At 43.3% G+C, this 26,842-nt stretch overlaps 1 protein-coding gene across 1 annotated transcript in view; it reads right to left on the bottom strand.

The window, feature by feature from the left end:
- Nucleotides 1-11,967: 11,967 nt before the first annotated feature.
- Nucleotides 11,968-26,842, bottom strand: part of LHFPL6 (LHFPL tetraspan subfamily member 6) — a gene marked incomplete at both ends in the record, with an annotated part of 148,778 nt that continues 133,903 nt past the window's right edge. Inside the window, one exon of the mRNA XM_082014675.1 lies at nt 11,968-12,086. Within this exon, the coding sequence (XP_081870801.1) occupies nt 11,968-12,086 (119 nt within the window). The remainder of the gene's footprint in view (nt 12,087-26,842) is intronic.

The raw sequence follows: 26,842 nt of genomic DNA, 5'->3' as shown, positions 1-26,842 counted from the left end.
CGTTTCCTTCTTGCTCTTTAGTTTGTCTAGCAGGTCCTGACACAGCCATGCTGGTCTCTTGCCTTCCTTTCCTGATTTCTTACACCTGGGGATCGAGAGCTCTTGCACTTCATGGAAAGCGTTGTTAAAGATCTGCCAGCTGTGTTCTGCTTCCTTGACCCTGAGGGCGGTTTCCCAGGGGGTCCTACTGAGTAACTCCCTGAAGAGCTGGAAGTTTGCCTTCCTAAAATTCTGGGTCCTGACATTACTCTTTGCATGCCCCATATCTCTCAGGACTGCAAACTCCACCTGAGCATGATCACTGCAGCCCAGGCTGCCTCCAATCTTGACACCACTTGTTAGCTCACTTGTGTTGGTGACCAACAGGTCCAGTATGGCATCCCCTCTGGTAGGGCTGTCTGTTACCTGGCATAGGAAGTTATCCTCCATGTATTCCAGGAGTCTCCTGGACTGCCTACATCTCACCATGCTACTTTTCCAGCAGATATTGGGGTATTTGAAGTCCCCCAGCAGGAAAAGAGCCTGCAAGTGCGATGCCGCCTGTAGCTGGAGTAAGAACACTTTGTCAATAGACTCCCCTTGATTGGGCAGCCTGTAGTAGACATGAACCTCAAGGTTCCCTTTGTTGCCTCAGCTTCTGATTCTTACCCATAAACTTTCAACCTGCTCATGGCTATTCTTCAGAGACAGTTCTTCGCATTCTATCAATTTCTTGATGTAGAGGGCAACGCCTCCACCCTTCCTTCCTCACCTCTCCCGTCTGAATAGCTTGTGGCCATCGATGGCCATACTCCAGTTATGGGATTCATCCCACCAAGTTTCAGTAATGGCACTTAGGTCGTAGCTTTCTAGCAGCACAGTGGCTTCCAACTCCTCCTGTTTGTTGCCGATGTTGTGTCCATTGGTGTAGAGGCGCTTCGGCTGGGCTGTCAGCCATGTCACCCTCTTAGAGGAACACTCCTTAATTCCGCTGAGGTGTTTCACTGGTGTTTCCCTGTTGGTTTCTATTACCTCAGGAGCCCCTGGCTCATCTTCATAAATGTTCAAGTGTGCTACAATGTAGCAAGCACGTCTCAGAACAACAAGCTGAGGGCCTTCTCTAGTGACCCATCCCTCTAACCTTGGTGTGTCTTCCCACAGCTTGTCACAGGCAAGCCTGATATTATCCCTGTTCCCCTTCAAGTATCATTTAAAGCTCTGTCAATGATAAGCCCCACTAGCTTGCGAGCAAAGACCCTCTTCCCCCTTTGAGAAAGGTGAATCCCATTTGATGCCAGCAAGCCAGGTGCAATGTAGGCCATCCCATTATCGAAAAACCCAAAAAACTGTGGCAGTGACTACAGCCACAAAGCAATGTGTTAATAGACTGGGTCCATCTGTTTCTTCCAGTGTCACTTCCCACAACAGGAAGGAGAGAGGAAAAAATAACCTGTGCTCTAAATTCCCTTACCAACTGTTCCAAGGCCCTGAAGTCTCTTCTGATTGCCCTTGGACTACACGTTATGGCTTCATCACCACCCACATGGAAGAGCTCTAGTGAGTAATAGTCCAAGCTTCATACCTGTCTAGGAAGTTTCCTAGTGATGTCCTTAACCTGGGCCCCATGGAGGCAGCAGACTTCCTAAGAGGAAGGTTATGTACGTGAGTCTTCTGATGCAGCGTTGGGAATTTCAACACAAATTATTTTCATTCAAGTGTGTTATCAATATTGCTTAAAACAAAGTTTTCAGCTTATTTTATTTGCAGACTCCTATCATTTTTCAGCAGTTTCTACCTAGTCATCTGTTAGGTCTCTCTGGTTGCTTTTTGATGGTTGCAAGTTAAGCATAGCTACACTGCTGGCCACAGGTCACACAAAATCAGCTCCTGAAAAGGTATGCTTCAATGATCTGACACCATTAGCTAAAATCTCTGTGAGATTCCCCTTGAGAGACAGACGGGCACAGAAAGTTGCCCTATAATTCTCCTTCCTTCATGTTGACAGTATGCGCAGGCATAACAACCTACACACTGAGGAGCCGTGAAAATGCTCACCAGTATATGACAAAAGCAGAGTCATTCTTCAGAGAGGTGAATACCGCTTCTACACATTGACAACAAATGCAGATTGCTTAATATTTCATTGCAGATCTAAACATTTAATGAGCTGCTTCTTTAAAATGTCACTACACATCTGGGCATGGCTGGCTTTATTTTCTACATGCTGCTGCCTTGTAAAAAGGTAACTTCTCCCCTCTTACCACAGATAGATCTGTCGCCTGTGGTGTGAATTCTCCTTGCATTGTTGCCCCCAGGACCTGAAAAATACAAAAATATTAGTGGTGACTACTACTACAGTAATGTTGTTGAATGGTCCTCAAGAGAGTGGTATGTAACAACAACTTTGGAAATGAAACTATTTATTGCTGTGTACTGTGGCATCTTTTGGTAATGGATTATCCTGAAATGAGATACTCTGATCAGTGAGAAACAGCTTGAAACCTTCCAGAAGTGACAGCCATGCTCTGCAGCAGCGAGTTTTAGCAAAGGACTGGAAAGTGTGATGTGGAGAAATGGCAGCCGATATCCCGCTCACAACAGGCTTTTGAGAAGAGCCCTTTCTGGGGTATCTGTAAGGTGCACAGACTTGCTGAAGTCAACATGCAGGAGCAGGGTGAAACAGTTTCTCTGCAAAAGTGTTTCTGATTTTAACCAGAGAGAGTGGTAGGTATAGTAATGCACTCAGTCTTTTTAATTTCTGTGTCACCATAATTAGGTATTAATCCCAGAAAGGTAGAAAAAAAGATATGTTGACAGCTACTTGAAAACAAGTACCTCACACTGTAATTCTTAATATGGCCACTGAGCTCCAGGGAAGAAGTATTTTACCCTTTCAAATGTATTGTCCTAATTGTAGCTTGTGTTTTAACTGAGATTTCCTTTCTCTATTTCCCTACCAAAAGATACTACCGTTCAGTAAAAGTCCTTTACTAACCCTTACTCTTGCTGTGAAGTGGAGTTACTTTACTTTAGGATAGGACCCAGGAGCCCTACTGATAAGATTGGGAAATATTTGTCCTAGGTGCTGTATAAACAGAAAGCTTACTGATACATTCGGAGGTAAAACATAGAGGAGAATAACCCAAGTGCTTCTTATGGAGAGTTACTGACCCACCGTGAATGATAGGTGCGGAGCATCTACTACCATCCCATAGCAGGGTTCTTGGTAAAACACCCCAGTATATGGCCACGTTTCTACTTTCTGTTCATTGTCCTTTCCATTTGGCACTAGTAAGAGTCCCTTCGGACCCACTCAGCCTGGTAATATCAGCTAAGAACCACAGCCTTACATCATATAACAGATATTACTTTATATCTTTTGAAACATTCATTATGTTAGCTAATCCACTTTTCATTTTCTTTCTCTGGAACAGGCAAGATAAGGACGCACAGCTGGCTTGCTCCGCAAAAAAGATCCTTTATTATCCAAATCTGGCTGCTTGTTTGTCTGCAAAATCAATTCAAAACATTGCGATTTTTTTAAGTTTTGGATCTTTGAAGACATAACTTCTAAATAAATACTAATTGCCAATATTACATGCCACATAGATTTTGCATTTGTAGGATCTTATTTTAGTTAATTCTCAGATGACAAGGAACACTTACTTAAGTACAAAACCAAGAAAGATATAGGGATTTTTTTTTTGTTTATAAAATGTATGTGTATGTGTGTATGTGTGTATTTTTTCCATATGAAAAAAAGATGGACAGTTTACTGGAACATAATACAAAGCCAGATATAGAGTAGTTATGGCATTTTGCCCATTGAATCGGTGCTTGAGTTAAACCAGTGAACTTTTTGCCATTGGCTCCTATATTTTTTGGATCAGGGTCATGGAGTTTGGTCCAGGCCCATTGAAGTGACTGTAATCTTTAACAGAGAACAAAGTATTCACATGAACAGCTTCCTTTCCCTTTAGCAGCTGCCATGCTTTCAAAAGGCCAAGGTTTTGAAAAGCAGTCACATCTGGCAGAGGTTTAAGGAACAGGATAGAATTACTGGGCTGAGGGGCAGAGGAATTTGTAGAAAACCACCCACTCAGGAGTCCTGTGTAAGAAGCTTCCGTCCATTACTGGATGAAACACTTAGTTCTTTGGTGACAAGCTGGAGCAAAAGTGCTTTGTAGACTCTGTCTACACAGCCCAACAACCTTTGTTTATTAAGTGTACTTAAATATTGATTTTCCTGGCCAGTGTAAAGAAAGTCAGTTACCTGTAGCTCCTGGAGAATGAAAAGAGGATGAAGACTGCAGCAGAGCAAGGCTGCATGCAGTTTTCAAAAGCACATGGAGTACATGGAGTACCTTGACCGCTGCTGTTGTCTTTACACTCCATTCCTGGAGCTGAGGTTTGGTGCAGGGGTCTCGCATACCAGGGATGCTGCAGGAGCTGCACACGAGCATTTCCCTCTGCCCAAGTAGGACTGCCTTGGAGGGGGACAAGCAAGATGAGAGCACTCTCTGTCTTTAATGTGTTCTCTTGGGAACTCCGGCAGTGGCCTCCATGTGTGCCCTATAAGAAAAATGTCTGGAAAATACCCTGAGTGGTTACAGACGCACAGACTCACTCCTTGGGCTGTTACTTCTAATGGTGCTCAGTATGGCTCACAGTGCCATTGAGGAGATATTTGAGGGCTACAAGATACCCCTATGTGATGGAGGTCGCTTAAAGCAGAGTAACATATAGTTTATCTGCTCTTAGGCAACCAGGAAAGCAGGCAACAATGCGCTGGGCCCTGATGATGTAGATACGTATAATGAAGATGTGCCATATGTTCCTTTCAGTTTATAATTTTTCTTGTGATGGCTTAATTTAACATGCTTGTCATAACATAGAATATCCCTAACACACTGATATTCTTAGCAGATACTTCTAGCAGACTAAAAGGTCGTAAAGTTGTCTATGAAAGGAGTCTGAGTCTGTCTTTACTCAGCTAAAATATCCATACAAATGTCAATTAATATTCTGTTTCTTTGTGAGGAACATGAAAAAAGGGCACCTATTTATGTTTAGCCTAATAACCATTCTTCCTGCCTCTAAGAGAACTGAATGTGAAATGTTTAAAATTTTTTGTCATTTTTTCTGATCCATCATTATTTAAATAATAATAATGATAAAAACAGTTAATACTTACTCAAAAGCATATATTTAAAATCTTGTCTGCTTAAGGGATTGCACTAAAAATGTCATTTCTAAAAAAAGACATTTAATTTCACCATTGTCTCTCTGAAAGGTTAAGTATATAGAGTAGAATTAATGCTTATGTTGATGTACAGATTATCTGTCTTGTCATTCAGTTTGATATTTTTCATAGACTATTTCAAACTCTAGAATGACAGATAAATTGCAGTTGCAAATGATTTATGAATTTTCTATGAAGAAAAAGGAAATAGAGGAGCTAAACCACCTCAGGAGCTATCTAACTCTCATTTCAAAATATTTTTAAAGGTTGATTGTTTTTTTTTCATAGGCATATGTTTGTATTTTGGGGAGGAAGCAAACTCTACAGCATGTAGTGAAAATTTGAGTCATCTGTTAAGATGTAAGTCTTGAAAAGTAATGGCTTTTTTTTACAGAAAGAGCATTGTGCCCTCTCAAACTCCGGAAGGGGCCTTCACATGCCTCATATTTATGCAGAAAAGCTTCTCCCTGACTTAATGTTTGAATGACAGAATTTATATCTTCCCTCTCAGGAAATACAAATAGGAGAAGAATCTTGGCACTGCACACCACGCTGCATGGATGAAGAAAGTCCCCAGCTCTCTGGAGTTGGAGTGGGAGAATTTCCTACTAAAAATATATTCTTCTGAAGTCATTCCCAAAGACAAAACTTATGTAAATAAAGTATTGCACCAAGTTCTTCCACCTCCACTTGCCTCACTCAAACTTATATAAAGTAAATTCCTAATTTCCAGAGCTCAATTTTTTTCCCTACCCTTCATATTTCTAGATTTCTTGATAACCATTTTTTCTGTTGTTTAGCCATGCAAAACAAAAGCTAAGCACACAAAGGCAACAGGTTCCCAACACCTTATTTCTACTGGTAGCCCTATATGGCCTCATTTCAGTGACTGGGAGCAGTCAGCATTCATTTATCAAGAACCAACTGTGCCTGACCTACATGGTGTCCTTTCACGGTAAAACGACTGATTTGAGATTGAGGAAAGAGTGGTTGTCGTTTGCATGGATTTTAGCAAGGCTTTTGACACAGGCTCCCACAGGTTTTTCGTACCCAGCTTGGGACATTATGGTCTGTATGGGTAGGCAATCAGATGGGTAAAAGCCTGGTTGGATGGCAAGGCTCAGTGGATTATGGTTCCTGGTCAGACCCTACCTGGATGTTTGTGGTAAGTGGGGTATTGCAAGTCTGTCCTGGGACCTGTCCTTTTTCCTGGCTTTATCAGTGACCTGGAAGAGGTGGAGGAGCATGCTCTCATCAAGTTTGCAGATGACACCAAGTTGTGGGGATGACTCAATATACTGAGGGGTAGGGCTGCCATTCAGAGGAACTAAGACAGGCTGGAGGAATGGGACGACAGGAACCTTATGAAATTCAAAAGGACAAATTGAAGTTCTGTACCTGTGAAGGAAGAAGCCCCTGCAGTGATGTAGGATGGGGGCTACGCGGCTGGGGAGTAGCTCTGTGGAAAGGACCTGGGGGCCTGGGAACAGGGAGCTGCACAGCAGCCAGCAGTATGACCTGGCAGCAATGATGGGCAACAGCCTCCTGGGTTGTATTGACAGGAGCAGAGCCAGTATATGGAAACAAGTGATTGTTCTCCTCTGATCAGCACTTGTTAGACCACATGTGAATACCACATCAAGTTTTGGGTCCCCTTGTCTAAGAAGGACATCAACAAATGGCAGTTGGTCCAGCAGAAGTCACCAAGATGGTTGGGGGCTGGAGCACTTGTCCTGTGCAGGGAGGCCAAGGATCAGGGCTTATTCAGCCTGGTGAAAAGATGGCTTGTACAGGGGAACACTAACCCAACAGCAGCCACCCAGTACCCACAGAGCAAGTAACAGAAGACGGAGATGAGCTCCTCTCAGTGATTCTTGCTGGGACAATGAGACACAGTGGTCATTAGCTGAAACAGATGAGTTATAAGGAAAGCTGTTTCCCCATGAGGGCAGGCAAGCAGTAGCACAAGCTGCCCAGAGGTGTTGTGCATCTCTTTCTTTGAAGGTTTTCAAGGCCACATGAGATAAAACCCTGAGCAACTTGTTGTGGCCTAATGACTGACCCTGCCTTGGGCAGGAGGTTGAACTACAGACCTCATGAGGTCCCTTCCCGCCTGAATTATCCTGTGGTTCTAAGAGAGCTTCTGATAATGAACAGTAGTCTGTGATCATATGATTTGTTTCTATATAGCTCCTGTATTAGTTAGGAGTGATGGATGAAACTTGCTGCTCCCAGAGTATTTGTTGGAAGCTGTGACCTCTGTGTTGACTGCAAGGTCCAGAACGCAGGGTGGTCTGGAACTTAGGAAGTGTATAAGCACCCAAAGAGAGATTTTGGAATAAATTTCCCAATGTAGTTGTAAGGGGAAAACTGCTTAAATAGTTTTGAAATACAGTTTGACAAATTTATGAACAGAATTATGTAATACAATTGCCAGGGATGGCAAGGACAGAATTCAGTGACCTAGGAGCCTGTGCAAGCTTATGCCTTTTGTTTTGACAAATGCAAGGCCAAGCTCCTCATCTTCAAGGATAAATAAATGGAAAATTAAACATAGTAAATGTTGTAAACATTTCATTGACATTTCATACTGTGAAATTGAAAGCAATCTTTTGCCCAGTATTAGAGTTTGTAGCTGTGAGGCTTGATAACCATGATAATAAATGGTATTTATATCCTAGTGCAAAATGGATATCAGAACCAAAATGCACAAATATGGACAAACCTAATTAAGCTGTGATTGGTTTATTCATGTCACAGCAGCTGAAGGCTATAAGATAAACAACTACAAAGCAGGTGCAGCATATACCATTGGCTTGATTATTAAAAATCAACTTTGTATTCAATTCCAAAATTAAAAAAAAGGAGATTGTAGACAAATTCAGAGAAAGTCAGTCATGCTATAATGGTATTGCATCATAACAACCTAATTTTCTTCATGAAGTAATTGCGTAGTTCCAGTTTGTCATGATAAACCTGACAGCAGGAAGATGTAAAAAAAGGCAAAATGTTCTCCATGATGCATGGACTGGGATATCATCTAGAGAGGGCAAAATTTACAACAAAAACACTTATATATTTATAGTCAAATGACTGCAACTTCATACAGCAAACTGCAGTTTCAGTGGAAGCAAATGCATGTTTCCACAGTAGCATACTATACACAGGCAGCATTTTTCTATTGAGATACCTGCCAAAGACCTTAGTGGAGCCAGGGGAACCACAGCCATAGTTGTATTTAGAGAATCATAGAATAGTTTGGGTTAGAAAGGACCTTCAAAGGTCATCTAGTCCAACCTCCCTGCAATAAGCAGGGACATCTTCAGCTAGATGAGGTTGCTCAGAGCCCCATCCAACCCGATCTTGAATGTTTCCGGGGATGGGGCATCTACCACCTCTCTGGGCAACCTGTGCCAGTGTTTCCCATCCCACCATCACTGGGAAAAATTCCTTCCTTATATCTAGTTGAAATCTACTCTTTTTTAGTTTAAAACCATTACCCCTTGTCCTATCACAATAGGTCCTGATAAAAAGTCTGTCCCCACCTTTCTTCTAAGACCCCTTTAAGTACTGGAAGGCTGCAAGAGGGTCTCCCCAGAGCCTTCTCTTCTCCAGGATGAACAACCCCAACTCTCTCAGCCTGTCCTCATAGGAGAGGTGTTCCATCCCTCAGATCATTTTTGTGGCCCCCCTCTGGACCCGCTCCAACAGATCCATGTCTTTCCTGTGCTGAGGGCTCCAGACCTGGATGCAGGACTCCAGGTGGGATCCCACCAGTGCAGAGTAGAGGGGCAAAATTACCTCCCTCGACCTGCTGGCCATGCTTCTTTGGATGCAGCCCAGCTTATGTTTCACTTTCAGGGCTGCAAGCGTACATTGCCAGCTCATGTCCAGCTTTTTGTCCACCAGTACTCCCAAGTCCTTCTCAGCAGGGCTGCTCTCAATCCCTTCATCCCTCAGCCTGTGTTGAGATTGGACGTTGCCCTGATCCATGTCAGGTCCTTGCACTTGGTCTTGTTGAATCTCATGAGGTTCACAAGGGCCCATTCCTTGAGCTTGTCCAGGTCCCTCTGGATGGCATCCCATCCCTCGGGCGTGTCAACCACACCACTCAGCTTGGTGTCATCTGCAAACTTGCTGAGGGTACACTTGTCTATGTCATTGATGAAGCTATTAAAGAGTACTGGTCCCAATATGGACCCCTGAGGGGCACCACTCATCACCGATCTCCATCTGGACATTGAGCTGTTGACCACTACTCTCTGGATGCGACCATCCAACCAATTCTTCATCCACCAAAGAGTCCACCCATCAAATCCATATCTCTCCAATTTAGAGAAAAGGATGTTGTGGGAGACTGTGTCAAAAGCCTTACAGAAGTCCAGATAGACAACATCAGTAGCCCTTCTCTTGTCCACTGATGTGGTCACTCCATCATAGAAGGCCACTAGGTTAGGCAGGCAGGAGTAGCCCTTGGTGAAGCCATACTTGCTGTCTTGAATCACCTCCTTTTTCTCCATGTGCCTTAGCATAGCTTCTAGGAGGATCTATTCCATGATCTTCCCAGGCACAGAGGTGAAATTGACAGGTCAGTAGTTCCCAGGGTCCTGCTTGCTACCCTTTTTAAAAATGGGTGCAATGTTTTCTTTATATCTCCTTCAGTTTTAACAAAGCGTCAATCCACAATCCTAACAGGTGTATTCACTATGAGGGTATATGGAATGCCAGTGACCTCCCACAGCAGGTTTGGGTGTGGTCCTGAGCACTCATGAGAAGGGAAGAGCCCTGAAACCTGGAAGCAGGAGGGAAAAGCTCCACAACCCACTGCTGCTGGTGCTACTGGAAGAGTGTGGCAGGGAGGCAAGCCCCCACAGCATGGTTGGCGTGCTTCTCAGCAGAACTGCAGTTGGATGCGATAGGGCTATTATGGGCTAATCTGGGACGGGTAAAGTACAATTTTGTTTTGACTGCACAGTACCATAAAGGAAATAAATAGTGCTTAGCCTGTAATGAAACTCAATAAAATTCAGTTCAGCAATATCAGGATTGATCACTGTAAATTGACATTGCTATTTCCACACACCTCCAAAAAGCTGACCAGCATAATGTACAAAGAAACTGCACGATTTCAGAGTTGCAACAGCTACAAGTGTTATTAACTGGCAGAATCGCAACTAGAACATAGGTGGTAACTTAGAAATACATGACAGAAATATCATATTGGAAAAACAAGAGCAGAAAAGCAAATTTGAAAGGGAGTAACAGCAGTTAATGTCATGATTGAAAACCCCTTGCAAGTTCCTGTGCTCTAAGTTCGTATTGTTTTTCTTAAAGAAAATAAAAGATTGTTTTAGAGTTTTGTGTGTATAGTGCCAGTGCCTTGTGCAGGATATACTGCCTGGTAGGCATTTCATCAGTGTCGATGCTATTAGAAAGTAACGGCTTCTTTCAGTCACCTAACCAGGGATATGCAGCTCTGTGTGAGATGCTGGGTCCGCAGCAGCCAGGTCAGAATAGGAAAGGTCTCCCTGAAGTCCTGCAGGACACCTGACAGCATCAGGCAAAAATGTGGGATATACTAGAATGTCTCAAATGGCAGTAGATGCCTGTCCTCAAGCAATGTAACCAAACCCTAAATGTATGTGTTTTACAGGGAAAAAGTATACAGCATGGTTATAAAAGTCATAATTATTTCTGAGGATTTTTCCAATAGGGATCTGGGAGAGGAACTTTTTCAGCTAGTGATAAGACCAGGCATTGCAAGTATTGATCAAGGAAAAATTTATTTACAGAGATTTTTCAAATACAAACATAAAATAGCACATATTATATATATATATTTTTACAAAAATGAATATTGAAATAATAAACATGGTACAGCACAATACGACATCAATGAGCTAAACATAACAGCAACAGAAATCTATGTCTGGAAGAAGTTTCCTGTTAGTCGTACATAACGAACAGAGCTCTACAGTACTGTGAGTGGAATTTCCAATGGACAGAAATCGTCCATTTACCACACTTCATAAAAGTACTATAGGGAAAGGCTACATATGCCAAGTAATTATGTTGCATTTTTGTAATAATGCTGAAAACACAGAGGCTTAATAAAAGTTATATAGGGCTGAATAAGCAATGGCTAAATGTTTGGGGAAGAAAAATGTGTAGAGAATATACAAAATACTGATAAAGTGGCTTATTGGTCCTTTTATTAAGTTTAATGAGTTTAATGTATAGATTAAAAAGTGTTGCAACACTGAATTTTAAACCACCGGAGAGAAGTAAAAAAAAAAAAAAAAGGAAAAGAAAGAATCGCACAAAAAAAAGTTTCCTCTCTACTCATTTTGTGCCATGGTCAACATCTGTGCGTGCGTGTGTGCTTTCGGGAGTGCCACACCAAGGGGCTGCCGGGTGCTACCCCAGCCCACTGGCACTGCCATCCCCTCACCATCCTCTCAATTAATCGGTGCACACAGAATTTCAACATTTGCCAAAGTGGTATTTTCCTTGCTTATATTTTTGCAGAGCAGACCATGGGCGGGCTTGAGTGAGAAAGCCTGTCCCTATCCAGTCCAGCCCAGCAGCTTTGCACCACCATTCACCTCCCTGCCTTCCCTGGCGACACCCACTGTCCCACCCCACACCTGCTCCAGAGAGAAAGCACTTAAAAATTTCTTGTTCATTGTCGTTATCCAGAAGACGTCGGCAAGCCCCTTGGGTGTCCGGCAGCACCCGGGGCAGGCTCAGTAGGGGTACTGCTTCTGCTTCTTGCCCGAGAAGCAGGCCAGCCAGGTGCACACCAGCATGGCCGCCGCTGCGCCCCCACCCGTGCAGTAGTAGGCCCAGCCGATGTGGCAGGTCCCTGCAAGGGAAACAGAGTGACACGGCACAGGGTTAGCTGGGGGAGGAAGCGCTGCCACCACCCTCCTTTCTGCCCACTGAGGAAAAAGCACTTTTCTAGGTTTCTGCCCACTTGTACATCCTCTTCAGATAGGGATCGCAGGGCATAATTCAAGCAATTAGAGAAGCCAAGCTGTTTAAATGGCTCCCCTTAATTTTCTATAATGGTTCAGCAGGCGGGCCTCTCAGCTCACTTGCATGGCCAGTTGCTGTTTTCCACACAGGGGCAAATGCCACGTGAAAGCTGAAGCAGAGGCTGCTGGCACCACGAGTGTGCCAGCCATGAGGTGGGCGTCCCTCGGCCTGCCCGGCCCAGGGAGCGCCCATGGCACCACTCTCCACAGTGGCTGCAGTTGGAAGAGGGTATTTCCCACCCTTCTCTTTCTTCTCCTCCAGGCAGCATCTGAGGTTATTGTGATTATTTTTGACTGAGATTTTGAGGGTTTGCATGTAACATGGGCCAGGGCCTGCTCCCTTCAGAAAGAGCTGGGTGGGTACACCTCTGCCATCTCAGTGACAGGGCTCAAAACTGGACCTGGCTACAAGCTGCTGGGTGACTACAACCCAGGACATGGCTGCAGGGAACCCATTCACGTTCCCCTCGCACAGACGTTAATCCTGACCAGGAGGCTCCTGGTGGCAAAGGATCATGGTGTCGGGGGTCCACCTGCATGGTGGCTGCTGTGGGAATGGAGTCCACAAATACAAAAATAGAGAAACTTCCCTATCACCACCCAAGGTCACAACTCAATGCTTAAAACCTCTCTGATCTTTTGTTTAATGTGTTTAATAGTGTCACAGTATGGCCTTGAATACACTTAATGGCCACAGTGTCTTCATACAGCCAAACTCATCACCAGCAAATGGTGTTGGGGAATCCCATGGTGGACCATGAAGTGATTGCTCCCCTTCAACGCACCACTGTGTCTGCAGTAGAGGAGGAGATCAGGAAAAAGAACAGCAGCTGCAGCAGGGAGAAAGCCTCCTCACAGAGATCTCTGAAAGCAAGGAGATGGCTGCTGTTACTCTACAGGATTTCAGCCCATCTCAAAAGTAATTTTCACTTGGTCTGCATCATCTCGGTCATTGTGATCTTCAGTGCTTGGGACTAACTGCAACTGAGGCTCTCCCTGTATCGCAATCTTAGGTGATATTGCCCTGCGTTGAACAGTGAGTGCTCTCAGTAAGACACAAGCAACAATACAACACTTCCTTCCCAGCCTCTGGAAAAAGCAGCAGAAACCATTCTCGCCTCCAGAGAATAGAAGGTAGCAGCAAAGTTTCCATCTAGAAAGACAGAGCTGAAGCAGGTGGTATGTCAATCCTCTGTCCCAGTGGCATCCTTGAGGGACAGGCTTCCTGTTCAGGCAATTATCAACTTGGCTAATCCTGCCTTAGGCACAAGACACACAAGATGTCTGTACATCTCAACATGTCCAAAGCATTAGCATGCCTCGAGGCAGAGAGTATGTCCATCAACTGTCTACAGGATATTGTAAGGCCAGCTTCGTAAGGAGACATTAGTGGGAGGCAACACTTATGCTCTTGGTCACTCTGAAGATCTTAGGTTGACACCACAGAAGGAAGCATAGTACTCGTTTCATTTTCGTCTTCATAACCCTCAAAACTTTTTATTTAAAAAAGTGTCCAGTGAAACAAAAACCCTGATGTGACCAGAAGACTTGAGGACCTGTGGCCTTGGCTTGAGCTCATTAGCCTCTCTCATTAACGTGCTGGAGCAGACACCATTTTTGGCTTCCTTACAGAAAACCACACAGAGAATCTGACTTCCTACAGAGAAGACCATCAGAAACCACGGAGAGCCGCCAAGTGCCTGGCAATGTCATTGATGCTGATCCTTGCCCAATTGCACAGCAGTCCCTGGAGAGACCTGTCTCTGGACCATCTATTGCTTTGCCTGCATTCACACACTGTCTATAAGCTTTTGCTGGGAATGTCAAAACCAGACTTAAGCACACACCAGATGTCTAAATCCATTGGATTGCTTTGAAAATGACCATGTTTATGTCAGGATGGAGTGTGCTAAAGCATTTCTTGTGATAAGATGGACTTCATCTGACAGGTCTTTTTAAATTTCTAAGTATTCCTAAAACTACTAGAGAATTGTAGCTGCAGCTTGAAAAAGTAAATCTTTCTCAACATGATGCTCCCAGATAGAGAAAATAAATGTCAAAATGCTACTTTAAATAGAGTTTAAAGATTCACCTGGTAGCACTGCCCAAAACTGTGACCTAAGTGGGAGAGAATGAAGTAAATTTGAACATTCGCATGGTGCGATTTCAAATTCTGTGCCTTGGCAGTGGGAGAGGGGGTGAGTGTACCTGATACATACTAATAAGAAAGAACTGTTAAATCAATGTCAGAGATATGCTCAACAAATACAACATGCACAATCAGTCTTGGCTGAAAAGAATAATGTTTGTTTCTCCATACCATGCTCCATTTACCCTAAGGACCTGCCCTACTTAATGCTCTGAGGGCATGGCAGGCAGCCTCTTGATCTAACAAATGCAATGTAATTCACAAGTGTGAGTTGGGTAAAGATGAACAAATGAAAGAATGGGAGAGTACAGGAGAATGGATGAAAGAGCTGGGAGCCTGACCTTAGAGCAATAATAACATAGCAATAAACCTGGCCATTATTTCCAGTCTGTGCCAGGAGCAATGGGAGGCCTCGGATAAAATACCTTGATCTGTACTTGGATGATGCTTAGCAGAACAGTGTTTCAAGCTATTGTGCTGTAGAAGAGCCTGCAGCTGGGAAGGTGTCCAAGGGTGTAGGACTTCACTATAATTTTCATTGTAAGTATAGGTAAGTCCTAGGCCCATAGCTAAGTATAGCTATAAGGACAGAGACAATCCATCTCAGGTACCTGTTGTAATGAATGATTGCCTACACTGCATAGCCATGTGTCAAAATGAAACAATGCTACCCCTTTTATAATCCTGTATTGCACAAGGAAAAAAAAAATATTTTGGAGTTAATGTTTCTGCTCTGGTGTTCTCATTTTACTGCATGTATGAGCTGTTTTAATCCACTGCACCCTAAAGAAAGATTGTTGGTTTTCAATAACTAGGTAATTCAGTTGGAGTTTAAATTGTAAAATGAATTCTCCCTCACTTTGATATTAAACACTCATTTTAAAAAGAACAAGAAGCTTTATAAAAAGCAAGGTTAATAAGTAATTAAATGCAACATCAAGTGACAAGAAATACACCTATAGAAATGTTATATGTTAGAGAAGATAGACTTTGCTTTCTAGCTTTATATTTTTGTATTAATAATGGGCACCACAGAAGGACCCTTTGTCATGTTCAAATTTTATTGCACTGACATCAGTGGGACTAGTCTTGTATTCAGAGGTAAGCAACCGGTCAAGAGCTTTGCAGAACTAGGGCTTAAATTCAACCATCAAGTAGAGCAGTTTGCCTTCATGGAACCCATCATATTAAAGATTAGAAATGCTGCATTGCAGTTTCCCCTTAAGTCAAAACTCTAAAATGAAGAGCAAGACCACCGAATTACTTGATAGATTTAAAACAATTAGTGAAACCATGTCAATTTTCCCCCACACACAAAGGCACAAAAGCTATTGTTTTCCTTTAAGGATGCATAGGAATAGAAGGTAGAAGTGTGCCAGTCCTTTGAGGGCGTGGTGATGCGTGCAAGAATGTGTACATGTTCTTGCTCATAAGATGGGCTGGATCTGTTTTCATGCCAAAGCAAATTCCCCAGCAGCTGAAGTACTCTTCTAGCTGATAGAGAGGATATGCATCGCAGCAGCTTCCTTCTCTGCACAGAACTGGTGTTGCTTTTAACAAATCAGTCTTTACCTGACATGTCAGTATGGAGGGAGAAATTGTGGCTTTAGTGTTTTGTTAGTGCTGGATCTTTTTTTTTTTTTTTTTTTTTTTGGTACAGGAGAGCATAAATAATTGCAGATCTTGGCTGCTCAGTGAAGCAGGACTGTCCAAGTCAGCCCAGGTAAATTTGTAGCCAGCCATTAAGAACTTTGTTTTCACATTTGTTTTACTGGGATTGGCAGCAAGAGTGTCAGGATGAACTCTGAAATCATAGAATAACAGACCTTGCAGCTATAGGGGTAGATGGCCATTTTCCAAGCAAATAAAAAAAAGAAAGACTGGAAACATTACACTCTTCTTTTTTTGTAAAAGGATTGAAAGAAATTGCAGTCCCTGAGGATAAAGGACAAAGCAAGGTGAGTGAGGACACTGTCAAAATAAGATTCAGCAGAAAAGAGTCACAGAATCACAGAATCATTAAGGTTGGAAAAGATCTTTAAGATCATCAAGTCCAAGCATCAAACCAAAACCACCATGTCCACTAAACCATATACTGAAGTGCCATGTCCACACATTTTTTGAATACTTCCAGTGATGGTGACTCTACCACCTCCCTGAGCAGCCTGTTCCAATGTTTGACACCCTCTCCATAAAGAAATTTTTCCTAATATCCAGTCTAAACCTCCTCTGGTGCAACTTGAGGACATTTCCCTTGGGAGACAGTCCTGAAGGACAAAGGGGTCCAGGAAGGCTGGACAGTCTTCAAGAAGGAAATCTTAAAGGCGCAGGAGCAGACAGTCCCCATGTACCGTAAGAAGAGCTGGCAGGGAAGGCGACCGGCCTGGCTGAACAGGGAGATTTTGCTGGCACTCAGGGAAAAGAGGAGAGTTTATCATCTCTGGAAGAAGGGGCAGGCAACTCACAAAGAGTACAAGGATCTAGTTAGGTCAAGCAGGGACAAAATTAGAAAGGCAAAAGCCCAGCTAGAGCTCAGTCTGGCCACAGTTGTAAAGGATAACAAAAAATGCTTCTACAAATATATTAACAACAAAAAGAGAGGCAAGGAGAATCTCCATCCGTTACTGGATATGGTGGAGAACATTGTCTCCAAGGATGACGATGAGGTTGAGGTACTTAATGCCACCTTTGCCTCAGTCTTTAATAGCCAGTCCAGGTATCCACAGGGTATTCAGCCCCCTGAGCTGGAAGATGGGGATGGAGAGCACAATAACCCGCCCATAAACCAGGAGGAAGCAGTTAAGGACATGTTAAGCCACCTAGACACCCATAAGTCTATGGGGCCTGATGGGATCCACCCAAGAGTACTGAGAGAGCTGGCGGAGGAGCTTGCCAAGCCACTCTCCATCGTTTATCAGCAGTCCTGGTTAACAGGGGAGGTCCCAGAAGACTGGAGGCTTGCCAATGTGACGCCCATCTACAAGAAAGGCTGGAAGGAGGATCCTGGGAACTACAGGCCTGTCAGCCTGACCTCCATAACGGGGAAGATCATGGAACGGTTCATCTTGAGAGTGCTCACAGGGCATCTGCAGGACAACCAAGGGATCAGGCCCAGCCAGCATGGGTTCATGAAAGGCAGGTCCTGCTTGACCAACCTGATCTCCTTCTATGACCAGGTGACCCGCCTAGTGGATGAGGGAAAGGCTGTGGACGTTGTCTACCTGGACTTTAGTAAAGCCTTTGACAGCGTCTCCCACAGCATTCTCCTGGAGAAGCTGGAGGCTCGTGGCTTGGACAGGTTTACTCCTCGCTGGGTAAAGAACTGGCTGGATGGCCGAGCCCAGAGAGTTGTGGTGAACGGCATTAAATCTGGCTGGCAGGCAGTCACAAGCGGTGTTCCCCAGGGCTCGGTTCTGGGGCCAGTCTTATTCAAGATCTTTATTGATGATGTGGATGAGGGGATCGAGTGCTCCCTCAGTAAGTTTGCAGATGACACCAAGTTGGGTGGGCATGTTGATCTGCTGGAGGGTAGGAGGGCTCTGCAGAGGGATCTGGACAGGCTGGATCGATGGGCAGAGGTCAACTGTATGAGGTTTAATAAGGCCAAGTGCCAGGTCCTGCACTTTGGCCACAACAACCCCATGCAACAAGTCTTATGGGGAGCATCTGAGGGAACTGGAGTTGTTCACCCTGGAGAAGAGGAGGCTGAGGGGAGACCTTATCGCTCTCTACAACTACTTGAAAGGGGGTTGTGGCGACGAGGGTGTTGGTCTCTTCTCCCAAGTAACTAGCAATAGGACGAGAGGAAGTGGCCTCAAGTTGTGCCAGGGGAGGTTTAGATTGGATATTACGAAAAATTTCTTTACAGAGAGGGTGGTCAAGCATTGGAACAGGCTGCCCAGAGAGGTGGTGGAGTCACCATCCCTGGAAGTGTTCAAAAAATGTGTGGATGTGGCACTTCAGGACATGGTTTAGGGGACATGGTTTAGGGGACATGGTGGCGCTGGATTAATGGTTGGACTTGATGATCTTGAAGGTCCTAGTGATTCTGTGATTCTGTGATTCCTCTCGTCCTATCACTAGTTACTTGGGAGAAGAGACCAACACCCACCTCACCACAACCCCCTTTCACGTAGTTGTACAGAGCTATGAGGTCTCCCCTTGGCCTCCTCTTCTCCAGACTAAACAACCCTCAGCCACTCCCTATAAGACTTGTGCTCCAGACCCCTCACCAGCTTCATTGCCCTTCTCTGGACACACTCCAGCAACTCAATACCACGCTTGTAGTGAGGGGCCCAAAACTGAACACAGGATTCAAGGTGTGGCCTCACCAGTGCTGAGTATAGGGGCACAATCACTTCCCTACTCCTGCTGGCTACACTATTTCTGATATAGGCCAGAGTGCTGTTGGCCTTCTTGGCCTCCTGGGCACACTGCTGGCTCATGTTCAGCCAGCTGTCGACCAGCACCCCCAGGTCCTTTTCCTTTTCCTCCAGGCAGCTCACCAGCCACTCCTCCCCAAGCCGGAGGATTGCATGGGGTTGTTGTGACTGAAGTGCAGAAACTTGGCCTTATTAAACCTCATACAGTTGACCTTGGCATAAGAGGTCATAGACAATATTTGCTAAATTGAAAGAAATCAAAGAGTATGGAAGGGTAGTTTTGCAGTGATAGATGGACTTATTAAAAAACACTTCCATGCCTTTTCCTGATTTCTAATGTGATCTTCAAGTCCATCCCCTAGCTCCCCCCTCCTCTTAAATACATAAGGCAAAAAAAGATTAACACAAATTTGGGAGTGAGTGAGAATTGTCAACAGAAAATCTGTGAGTACTTGATCTCCTGTGGAGCTGTGCCAGGATCCAGTTGCCTAAAGAGAATTTTACCAGGATTTCTATTTATGATGTCTCATAAATAATTATCACATAAAGATATCAAGGTCCTGGAAGTAACATATGATTTTCATCTAAAATAGCCAATAATTGACACTTTTGAAAAAATATCCAGAATATGAAAGAGTCTTGAATGCAAACCTGATAATTGCAAGACAGTATCTTAAACATTTGTACCTTCTTTACTGTTAATGTTAATAGTATTCTGGGCTTGCAGCCTAGGGTATTTGGCAAAGTCTAATCATTTAACCTTAAGTAGAGCCTATTTTCCAAGATGAAGGAAAAAAGGTTTCAGAATTAACCGGGCTGAAGAATACAAATGATATATCTTCAAAAATATAAACTACAATTCCTACTTGCAAAAAGTTGTGCAGGAATTCTAACAGCTTCATATGAGAGTCCGGTACTACAGGGAATATGAATTAATATAATCAATCAAGGTGTTGGAAAAGTAATCAGAGAAAAAAGTAAGGAGTGGTATGTCAAGGGATATACAGGGATTTGGAGATACGAAAGCCACAAATTAATATAAAAGATAATCAGCTAATAAATAAGAAGACACAATTATCTTGAAACAAAGCCAGGATAAATTAAATGAAGATTTTTTTTTCTTTACACAGTTACAATGAAAAACTGTCATGTGAAATCAGCTACAAAAGCAGGAAAAGAAGTTAAAACTTGGAATGCATCCAGAAAGGATTAAAGTAGTTATGTGAAACAAAGGAAGAACACTATATAAGGTAAAACTGCAGCCAACCAAATAGCTTGATACAAAAGAATGAATTTAGTGAAGCTGGTTTCTTTGTCTGTTGCATGGATATGACTTTCTCAATGCATTTCTCTTTTTTAAAAATATATGATTTCTTATGCATGCACAGATCAAGCTATTTTAGTTACTTATAATTGGTCAGAGAAATTGGATGGGTATTTTGGTCTGTAATTAAATGCATAAAATGTCATAAAGTTCATAAGCATAAAAAAGTGGAAGAGAAGTGTCAACTTGAAATTCTTCAGTTCTGCTGTATTCAGACATTCACTCATATGACCAAATCCTCCTTTCTTTGTAGGATCACATAATTTTGTTTAATCAAACCTCAAATTTGCTGTAGGTATGCATTTATCATGGAACAACGAAGTAGAAACAAATACCTTGTGTCAATTACAATGCTCAAATTCCCAAGAGCAAAAAACTTATGTCCTGTTAATGAGGAGCTCTCCCAGCCTCCTGGAAGAAGTCAGCAGAAAGCTCACCTATTGCAGGAAGTGAAATTAATTTCACCTCTCTCTGGACATCCACAGTGCAGAGATCCACACTGGACTAGTCCCTCAGACTCCCTCTGGAGACAACAAGGAGAAAAAATCACTTGTGAAAGGGTGTTGCATTTCATTTTAAGGTAGACATCTAAAGTACAGCAGGTGAACCCTGCTCTAGTAGCACCTATTTTTCTCCCTTTAACTGTGAAGGGATTCCAAACAATCAGTTTAGCTGCCATTTTCAAGTAATGAAGAGCACCAGGTACTTGCTCCCAGGTGGTCTGAGTCCCTTACTGGATGCTGCTGCTTATCTCCATTAACTACAGAGGATCCTTGCATGACCATGTTCTAACTCTGGCAACAAAGGTAAGTGCCTTACGTTAGACAGAATATATGTGGACATTGATAGAGTCACCAAAGGCTTACAAAGCTTTAAGAATGGAAGTTATCCAGGTAGCACAAAAGAGGAAATGTTTCTTGATGAAACCCTTTCTTTGCTAGCACATAGGCTGACTCATCCATGCATCTGAGAATTCAGCAGCTGCAGCTCAGGTACACTTGTAAAGATTGTGCTCAGGTCCAGTCAAAAAAACGAACTGGTAAAATCTCTGAGCTGTTTGCAGAGGATCTGTGAACAAAAAAAAATGGCTTTGTCGGATAGATTGCTTATATAAAAATACAGCTTTGAAGCCACTGCCTTTAATAGGATTCTAATAAATTGTCCTATCCTCTAAATCCTTTTCTTGATAGTTCTGGCACTGTATGTCAACACTGAGCCAGATGCTGAAATGATGCCACCTAAGGCAAATTAACTAGTTGACAAAGCTTTTTTTATATTCACTGCTTTCTGTGTATCTTTTATGTTGTTGTTTTAGTAACTGCACTGTTTGCTTTAAAGTGCTTTAAAGATAATTTACTCTAATATTTCTACAACAAAAGTAATTATCAAGTCAACAGTTCTCATTAAGATATTTCAGGCCCTCTAAAAGTGGCAAAGGGGAACCTTAATAATAATGATCTTTGGAAAAAAAATATCCCTCAAAAAAGAAGTTTCTGAGAGCTTTTGAGGGCAATTCAGCTGCATGTTTAGTTCAGGATGGGAGCCAGCCTTTTAAGTTGCTCTCCAGACAGCCACTTCAGCCATGAAAGCCCTTTTGGAGTGGCTCACAGATGGATGGACCACCACAGAGGGCAAGCAAAGGCGTGCATGTGGAGCCATCTGCCTTGGTTGCTGCTGCAGCTGGGCCCCCGGGCCTAAGAGGTCTCTGTGCGTGACAGGTAGTGCTGGAGCATGACAGCCAGAGAACATGAAACAACTGGAGAGGATCTAGGAGGACCCTGCAGAAGAAACGGGGTTGGAGACTGTTCCCAGCCTCATAAGGATGGCATAAACTCAAACAAGAACAGAATGTATTTTGGGCAGGCTGCGACAGCAGCTGCCGGGTGGGTAGGCAGGGCATGGCGTGCCAAGGGCCACACCTGAGCCATGCGAGCCCTTGCTGCCAGACCTGTGATTTTCACTGCCTTTAATAGCAAAGAAAAGCATCACAAAACTCAGAGATGAGCTCTGAAAGTAGTTACACACAGCAAGCACCAAGCCATGTTTGTGGGATGCTTCTTAGTACAAACGGTCACACAGCAGAATAAAAAAGTAGGTCCTAGATAGGAAACGTATGACATAAAAAGTAGTCATCTCTCACAAAAAGGAGTAGAACATTAAAAATTCTGGAGCATTGATCATACAGGCTGAGCCCTGACTGCCCAAACACACCGTATTTCCTCAAAGGAAGACAAATATTTTTTCCTAGTAGTTCAATTTAAAAATTGGAGTTTATCTTAAATTTAGTGTCTTCATTGTTTCAGGTTAGTAAAGTAAGTATGTAATACCATTTCATACATCTGGTGGCAGGGAAGTGGCAGCTGGAGGCCAGATGAAACTTCCTAGAGCACCTACAATGGCACGAGTCATCCATGTTTAGATAAATGAATCTTACTCTAGTTAACGATTTTGCTGTTTGGGCTCTTAGGTATTGGTCTTGTAGTGCTGTTTCACCAGACGCCAACTGAGGCTCAATTTTGTCAGCCAAACTGAACATGCCCTGTCCCCCTCCGGGACCTTTTGTGGGATTTAGCGGCCTCTGCCACTAAATGGCCTCTGCGATGGGCCTGGCGATGGGCCTCTGCACCCATCACAACAGAGAGGAGCATGCAACGACTGAGCAGTCTCTGCATGCAGATCTAGGGAAATCAATAGCCTAAAATGAAGTCTCATATTGATTTTAGACATTCAAAACCAATACTGATGTATTCACACATATACATTCACATTTCCCTTTAAAAAAGGCATGCAAGTTCAGAAGATTTCTTCATACAGTTTAAGTTTTGCAAAATGTGGAAGTTTTTGCAAATGTCTGATGCAGTCTTCACTGTAATGCACACTCTCACCTTAATGCAAGGTCCCTCACTTTAATGAATTTCCTGCCAAACCCCTCAGTCTTCAGCTGTTATTCTTGTGTGGTACATTTAGAAATGAAAATAAAATAGTATTAGTGCCTCTAGCTCAGCAAAACGGAATGTGTGCTATATGATATGCTATAAAGATGCCTGCTTTTGGGTAATTGCCTGCTAATTCCTTTTACAGACCATGGGATTGTGTAGATCTGACTCGCTTTCACAACCTTCAGTCAGCAGCTCTGTACTTCTGTGCCACATCAGTGCTGTTCTGAAAGGGCCCACAGGCAACTCCAGGGTGTAAATAATGCAGCATAATAGTAACAGCTTGGGCGGTGACAAGAGATTAAGATGATTTTGATCCACCCTCAGACTTTTGGTAAAAGTGAAAGGCAGTCCCTTCAAGCCCTGCTAGTCTATAACTACAGTCTCCACCTCAGGCATTAGCCTGTGGCAAATTAGGCTAAGGACTTTGACTCAGTCACTGGGCAAACAACTGTGCTGGTGTTAAACATAAGCATCTCTTTTCTCTTGCCCTGATTTATTTATATTGCCCTACTTCTAGGAGTTACCACTCTAAAAACATTGCCAGTATACTGCTCCAGTTCATAGTCTGGTGTTTTGGTGGGAGCTCTATTCTATCCGTGATCTGAGATAGGATGCTGCAATATGGAGTGGGGCCCTGTGACCTCCATACAGGTCCTGCTAACTGCCGGGGAGCTGGGAACCCCAAATGGAGTAACACGAGAGACCTGTCATGGCCTTAACCCCCCAGCAAGATTTGCCAGATGTCATTTGTCAAAGCCCTAATCTATCACACTGTGCTTTTTTTCACGATGGCAGAACCAGATTGCTAGAGAAGAGCAGAACAGCAGGTCCCACTACAGGTACACCAGTCTCTCTGTCAGTCTATTTATGGAGGTTGCTCCCCATTCTCATTAGCAAAACAGCTCATCTATTGAATGCAATTTAATCAACAAATGGGGTTGTCCTTGGCAGGGTGTCTTCAGCTGAAGAATGACTCCTCTTTGTAGAGATCGAGTTGTACAAACACTTTCACTTGATTGAAAAAAATTAGCCCAATTAAATACGTAAATATTTAAGTAATCCCTTTGGACATAGTTCACTTAATAAAAAACAAATAAATATCCAATTTTAAAGAGAGCAGCAAACTGCTGGGCATTTCGCAATGTCAGCTCCGGTTTTCTAGACAAGAATACCCAAATCCACTTATATGTAAATTAAAGGCATGGTTATTTTTCCTGCAGCCTTTTTAAATATTGGTTTGGAATGTACACAGAAATGTGTGTTTGGCAAAGGTGGAGAGAGGGCGTCCCTCTTCACAATGTGGGCGCTCTCAGCACTATTTGGAGTGCCTATTAGTCTGATGCCTTTTCAGAGTGCCTGAAAACATGGAGAAGCCCTTCTTATCTAGCACACCCACTAAGGATTAGGCTTTTTTATGGGTTCTTAGCCTTGCTATTTATTTATTCTATCTAGTTATGAGCATGTTACAGGGCGGGGGTGTCTTGTTTTGGTAAAGCAAAAATTTTTCATTTAATTGCTAATTCTGGAATGTTTCTGGTTAACATTACATTTCGCAGTACACAATTCAGCTGCTTCTCAAATGAGTTCTTGCATTCCCTCCTCTGCACCTGCCTCTTCTCCTTTCCACCCTCCTGTAATGTTGATTGCAGCTCCCAGCTTATCTTTTCTACTTCCAACCTCAACCATTTTTTCTCCTCACCTTTTGCAAATCCAGAAAGAATCTCACCCACTGCTGAACCTCCACCTTTGGTGGCTCTGTGCTCAAACCTGGTGTGCTTTGACCCTCCTTTCCTAACTGCGTGTACTTGTTCCTTCTGGCCCAGGCTGCAGCAGCTGCTCTGCCATCCTCGAAGGCGAAGCTGAATGCTGTCTGCTGATCAGCATCCCTTTGAACACCCTCTCCTTTGAGAGTAACCACACGTGTCAAATTAGGCTTTTGGTGTCATCCTCGCTAGCACTCACAGCAGCAGGAGGTGCAGGACCAGGCACTCCCACCACCACCATTTCCCCCATCAGCAAGCCAGTGCAGGGCTCATGGCAGCTCATCTTTTCTCAGGAGATTTTGCTTGCAGCATGTATACATGTGGTTCCTGAGACAACGCATTTCACAGACTCAGGAATAGAAAGCATATCATTGCAGCTTAATCAAATTAAATATTCAAATGAAAGCAATAATTACTTAAATTTGCCTTAAGACTTAGTGAGATTAAGTCTTTGAAACATTATTTTTGGCCTGTAGGCTATAACGAGTAAGCCAGTCTCTAATGATTCAGAAAAGACTAGAGGGTTTGGGTTATCACCAAACAAAAAATATTTATGAAAGACAATGAGCAGTGTGGTTATTAAACAGCCCTTGGACAGTACCTCTTCTTTACAGATGACTTTGCTAACACAGCATCACTCAGGCACTGGACATTAAGTAAAAAAAAAATCCTAGCCAAGAATTTAAATTCACTGCCACTGTATGTGGAAAAGGGATGTTTAGTGGCAGAGCTGCCTGGTGGAAATCACTACAGCAAATTTCAGCTCTCATTATAATCTGTTAATTAATGTGTTAACATACGATTGCAGCAGATTGTCGAGACCAGCACTCCCATCAAGTCTAGGCATGCATAACACACGCCCTGCATGCTCCAGGTCCAGAAAATACAGTAAGAGTACACACCTTCACAGCTAATGTAATATATCTCATGGTCCTTATGTGTATCTGGAAGGAAAACTGTCAGCTGAAATCTTTCATGTTGGTTTCTTCACTGACTTTAATGGTGAAATGATTCAATTTATACAGATATCTGAGTCATGAGTCAAGACTGAGATGGCAAAGGTGGTCTCGGAGACTCTGCTCTGATTGTGGGCAGGACTGAGTTTAAGGTCACAGTTTGTAACTGCTTAAGTGCTGTCTTCAAGGAGCTCAGACTGGCACAACACCCAACTTCTTGTGGGTTTGTGGAGAAATAACCTGGAAAGGTAACACTTTTCTGCACTCTGGGGAGAGCAACGACTGAAGCCTGGGAACGAGCAGGCTGTCAGGAGACACAAGCAGGAATCGTGGGAGCAGAGCTGTTCACATGCTTGGCGTGGAAGAGCAGGCATCGGCGTGCACCAGTGAGGTGCTAGCTGGCCTTTCAGATGGGGGTGTTGCTAAATGGGCTGCCTAGGAACTACTTCAGGCTTCTGCACAGGATTGACGATGGGCAGCAATGAACCGAACTGTTCCCTGCAACAGTTACTGCAGTGTTTTGCCTAGTCTTTCTATAATGTCCTTTGAGACACCTTTCCATGGAGCTGGGAATCTTAGTTATGGACATTTTTTTCTGTTAGTTAACTATATATTTCTGTTCTCACTGCTCTCTCTCCTTCATGTTCATATCTTTCAATTATTAGGTGAATAGAAAAGTTGCAGGAACTTTTTATACTTCACTGAAAGGAAAATTTAATATCAATAGTATAGAAGGATATTAGAGTTCATAATAACAAGGTAAAGCTTCTAGAGCACATTACACATCCCCCGGGCAATACCATTAGTGGCTGCTGATAACAACATCAGTGGCAGTGGTAGAGATGGGTGCTGATATTATTAATAAGAATTTCTGGTCCCCTGCCAAATCAAATGCACTTCAAAACACCACAGGAATGGTGTAAAGGATGGTGACTTGGAGCATCTCTCCCAAAGCAATATTTTTTTACCTTTCAACATCAATACATTTGCATATCTTCACAAGAAACATCCCTGAGACGGAAACAAAACTCCTTACTCCTGAAATCTGACAGAAATATCAGTGTAAAATTA

The sequence above is a fragment of the Phaethon aethereus genome (genome assembly GCF_964289735.1).
Source record: "Phaethon aethereus genome assembly, chromosome: 1".
NCBI lineage: Eukaryota > Metazoa > Chordata > Aves > Phaethontiformes > Phaethontidae > Phaethon > Phaethon aethereus.
Note: the sequence above shows the minus strand (reverse complement) of the source record. Positions and strands in the feature narration are given on the sequence as shown.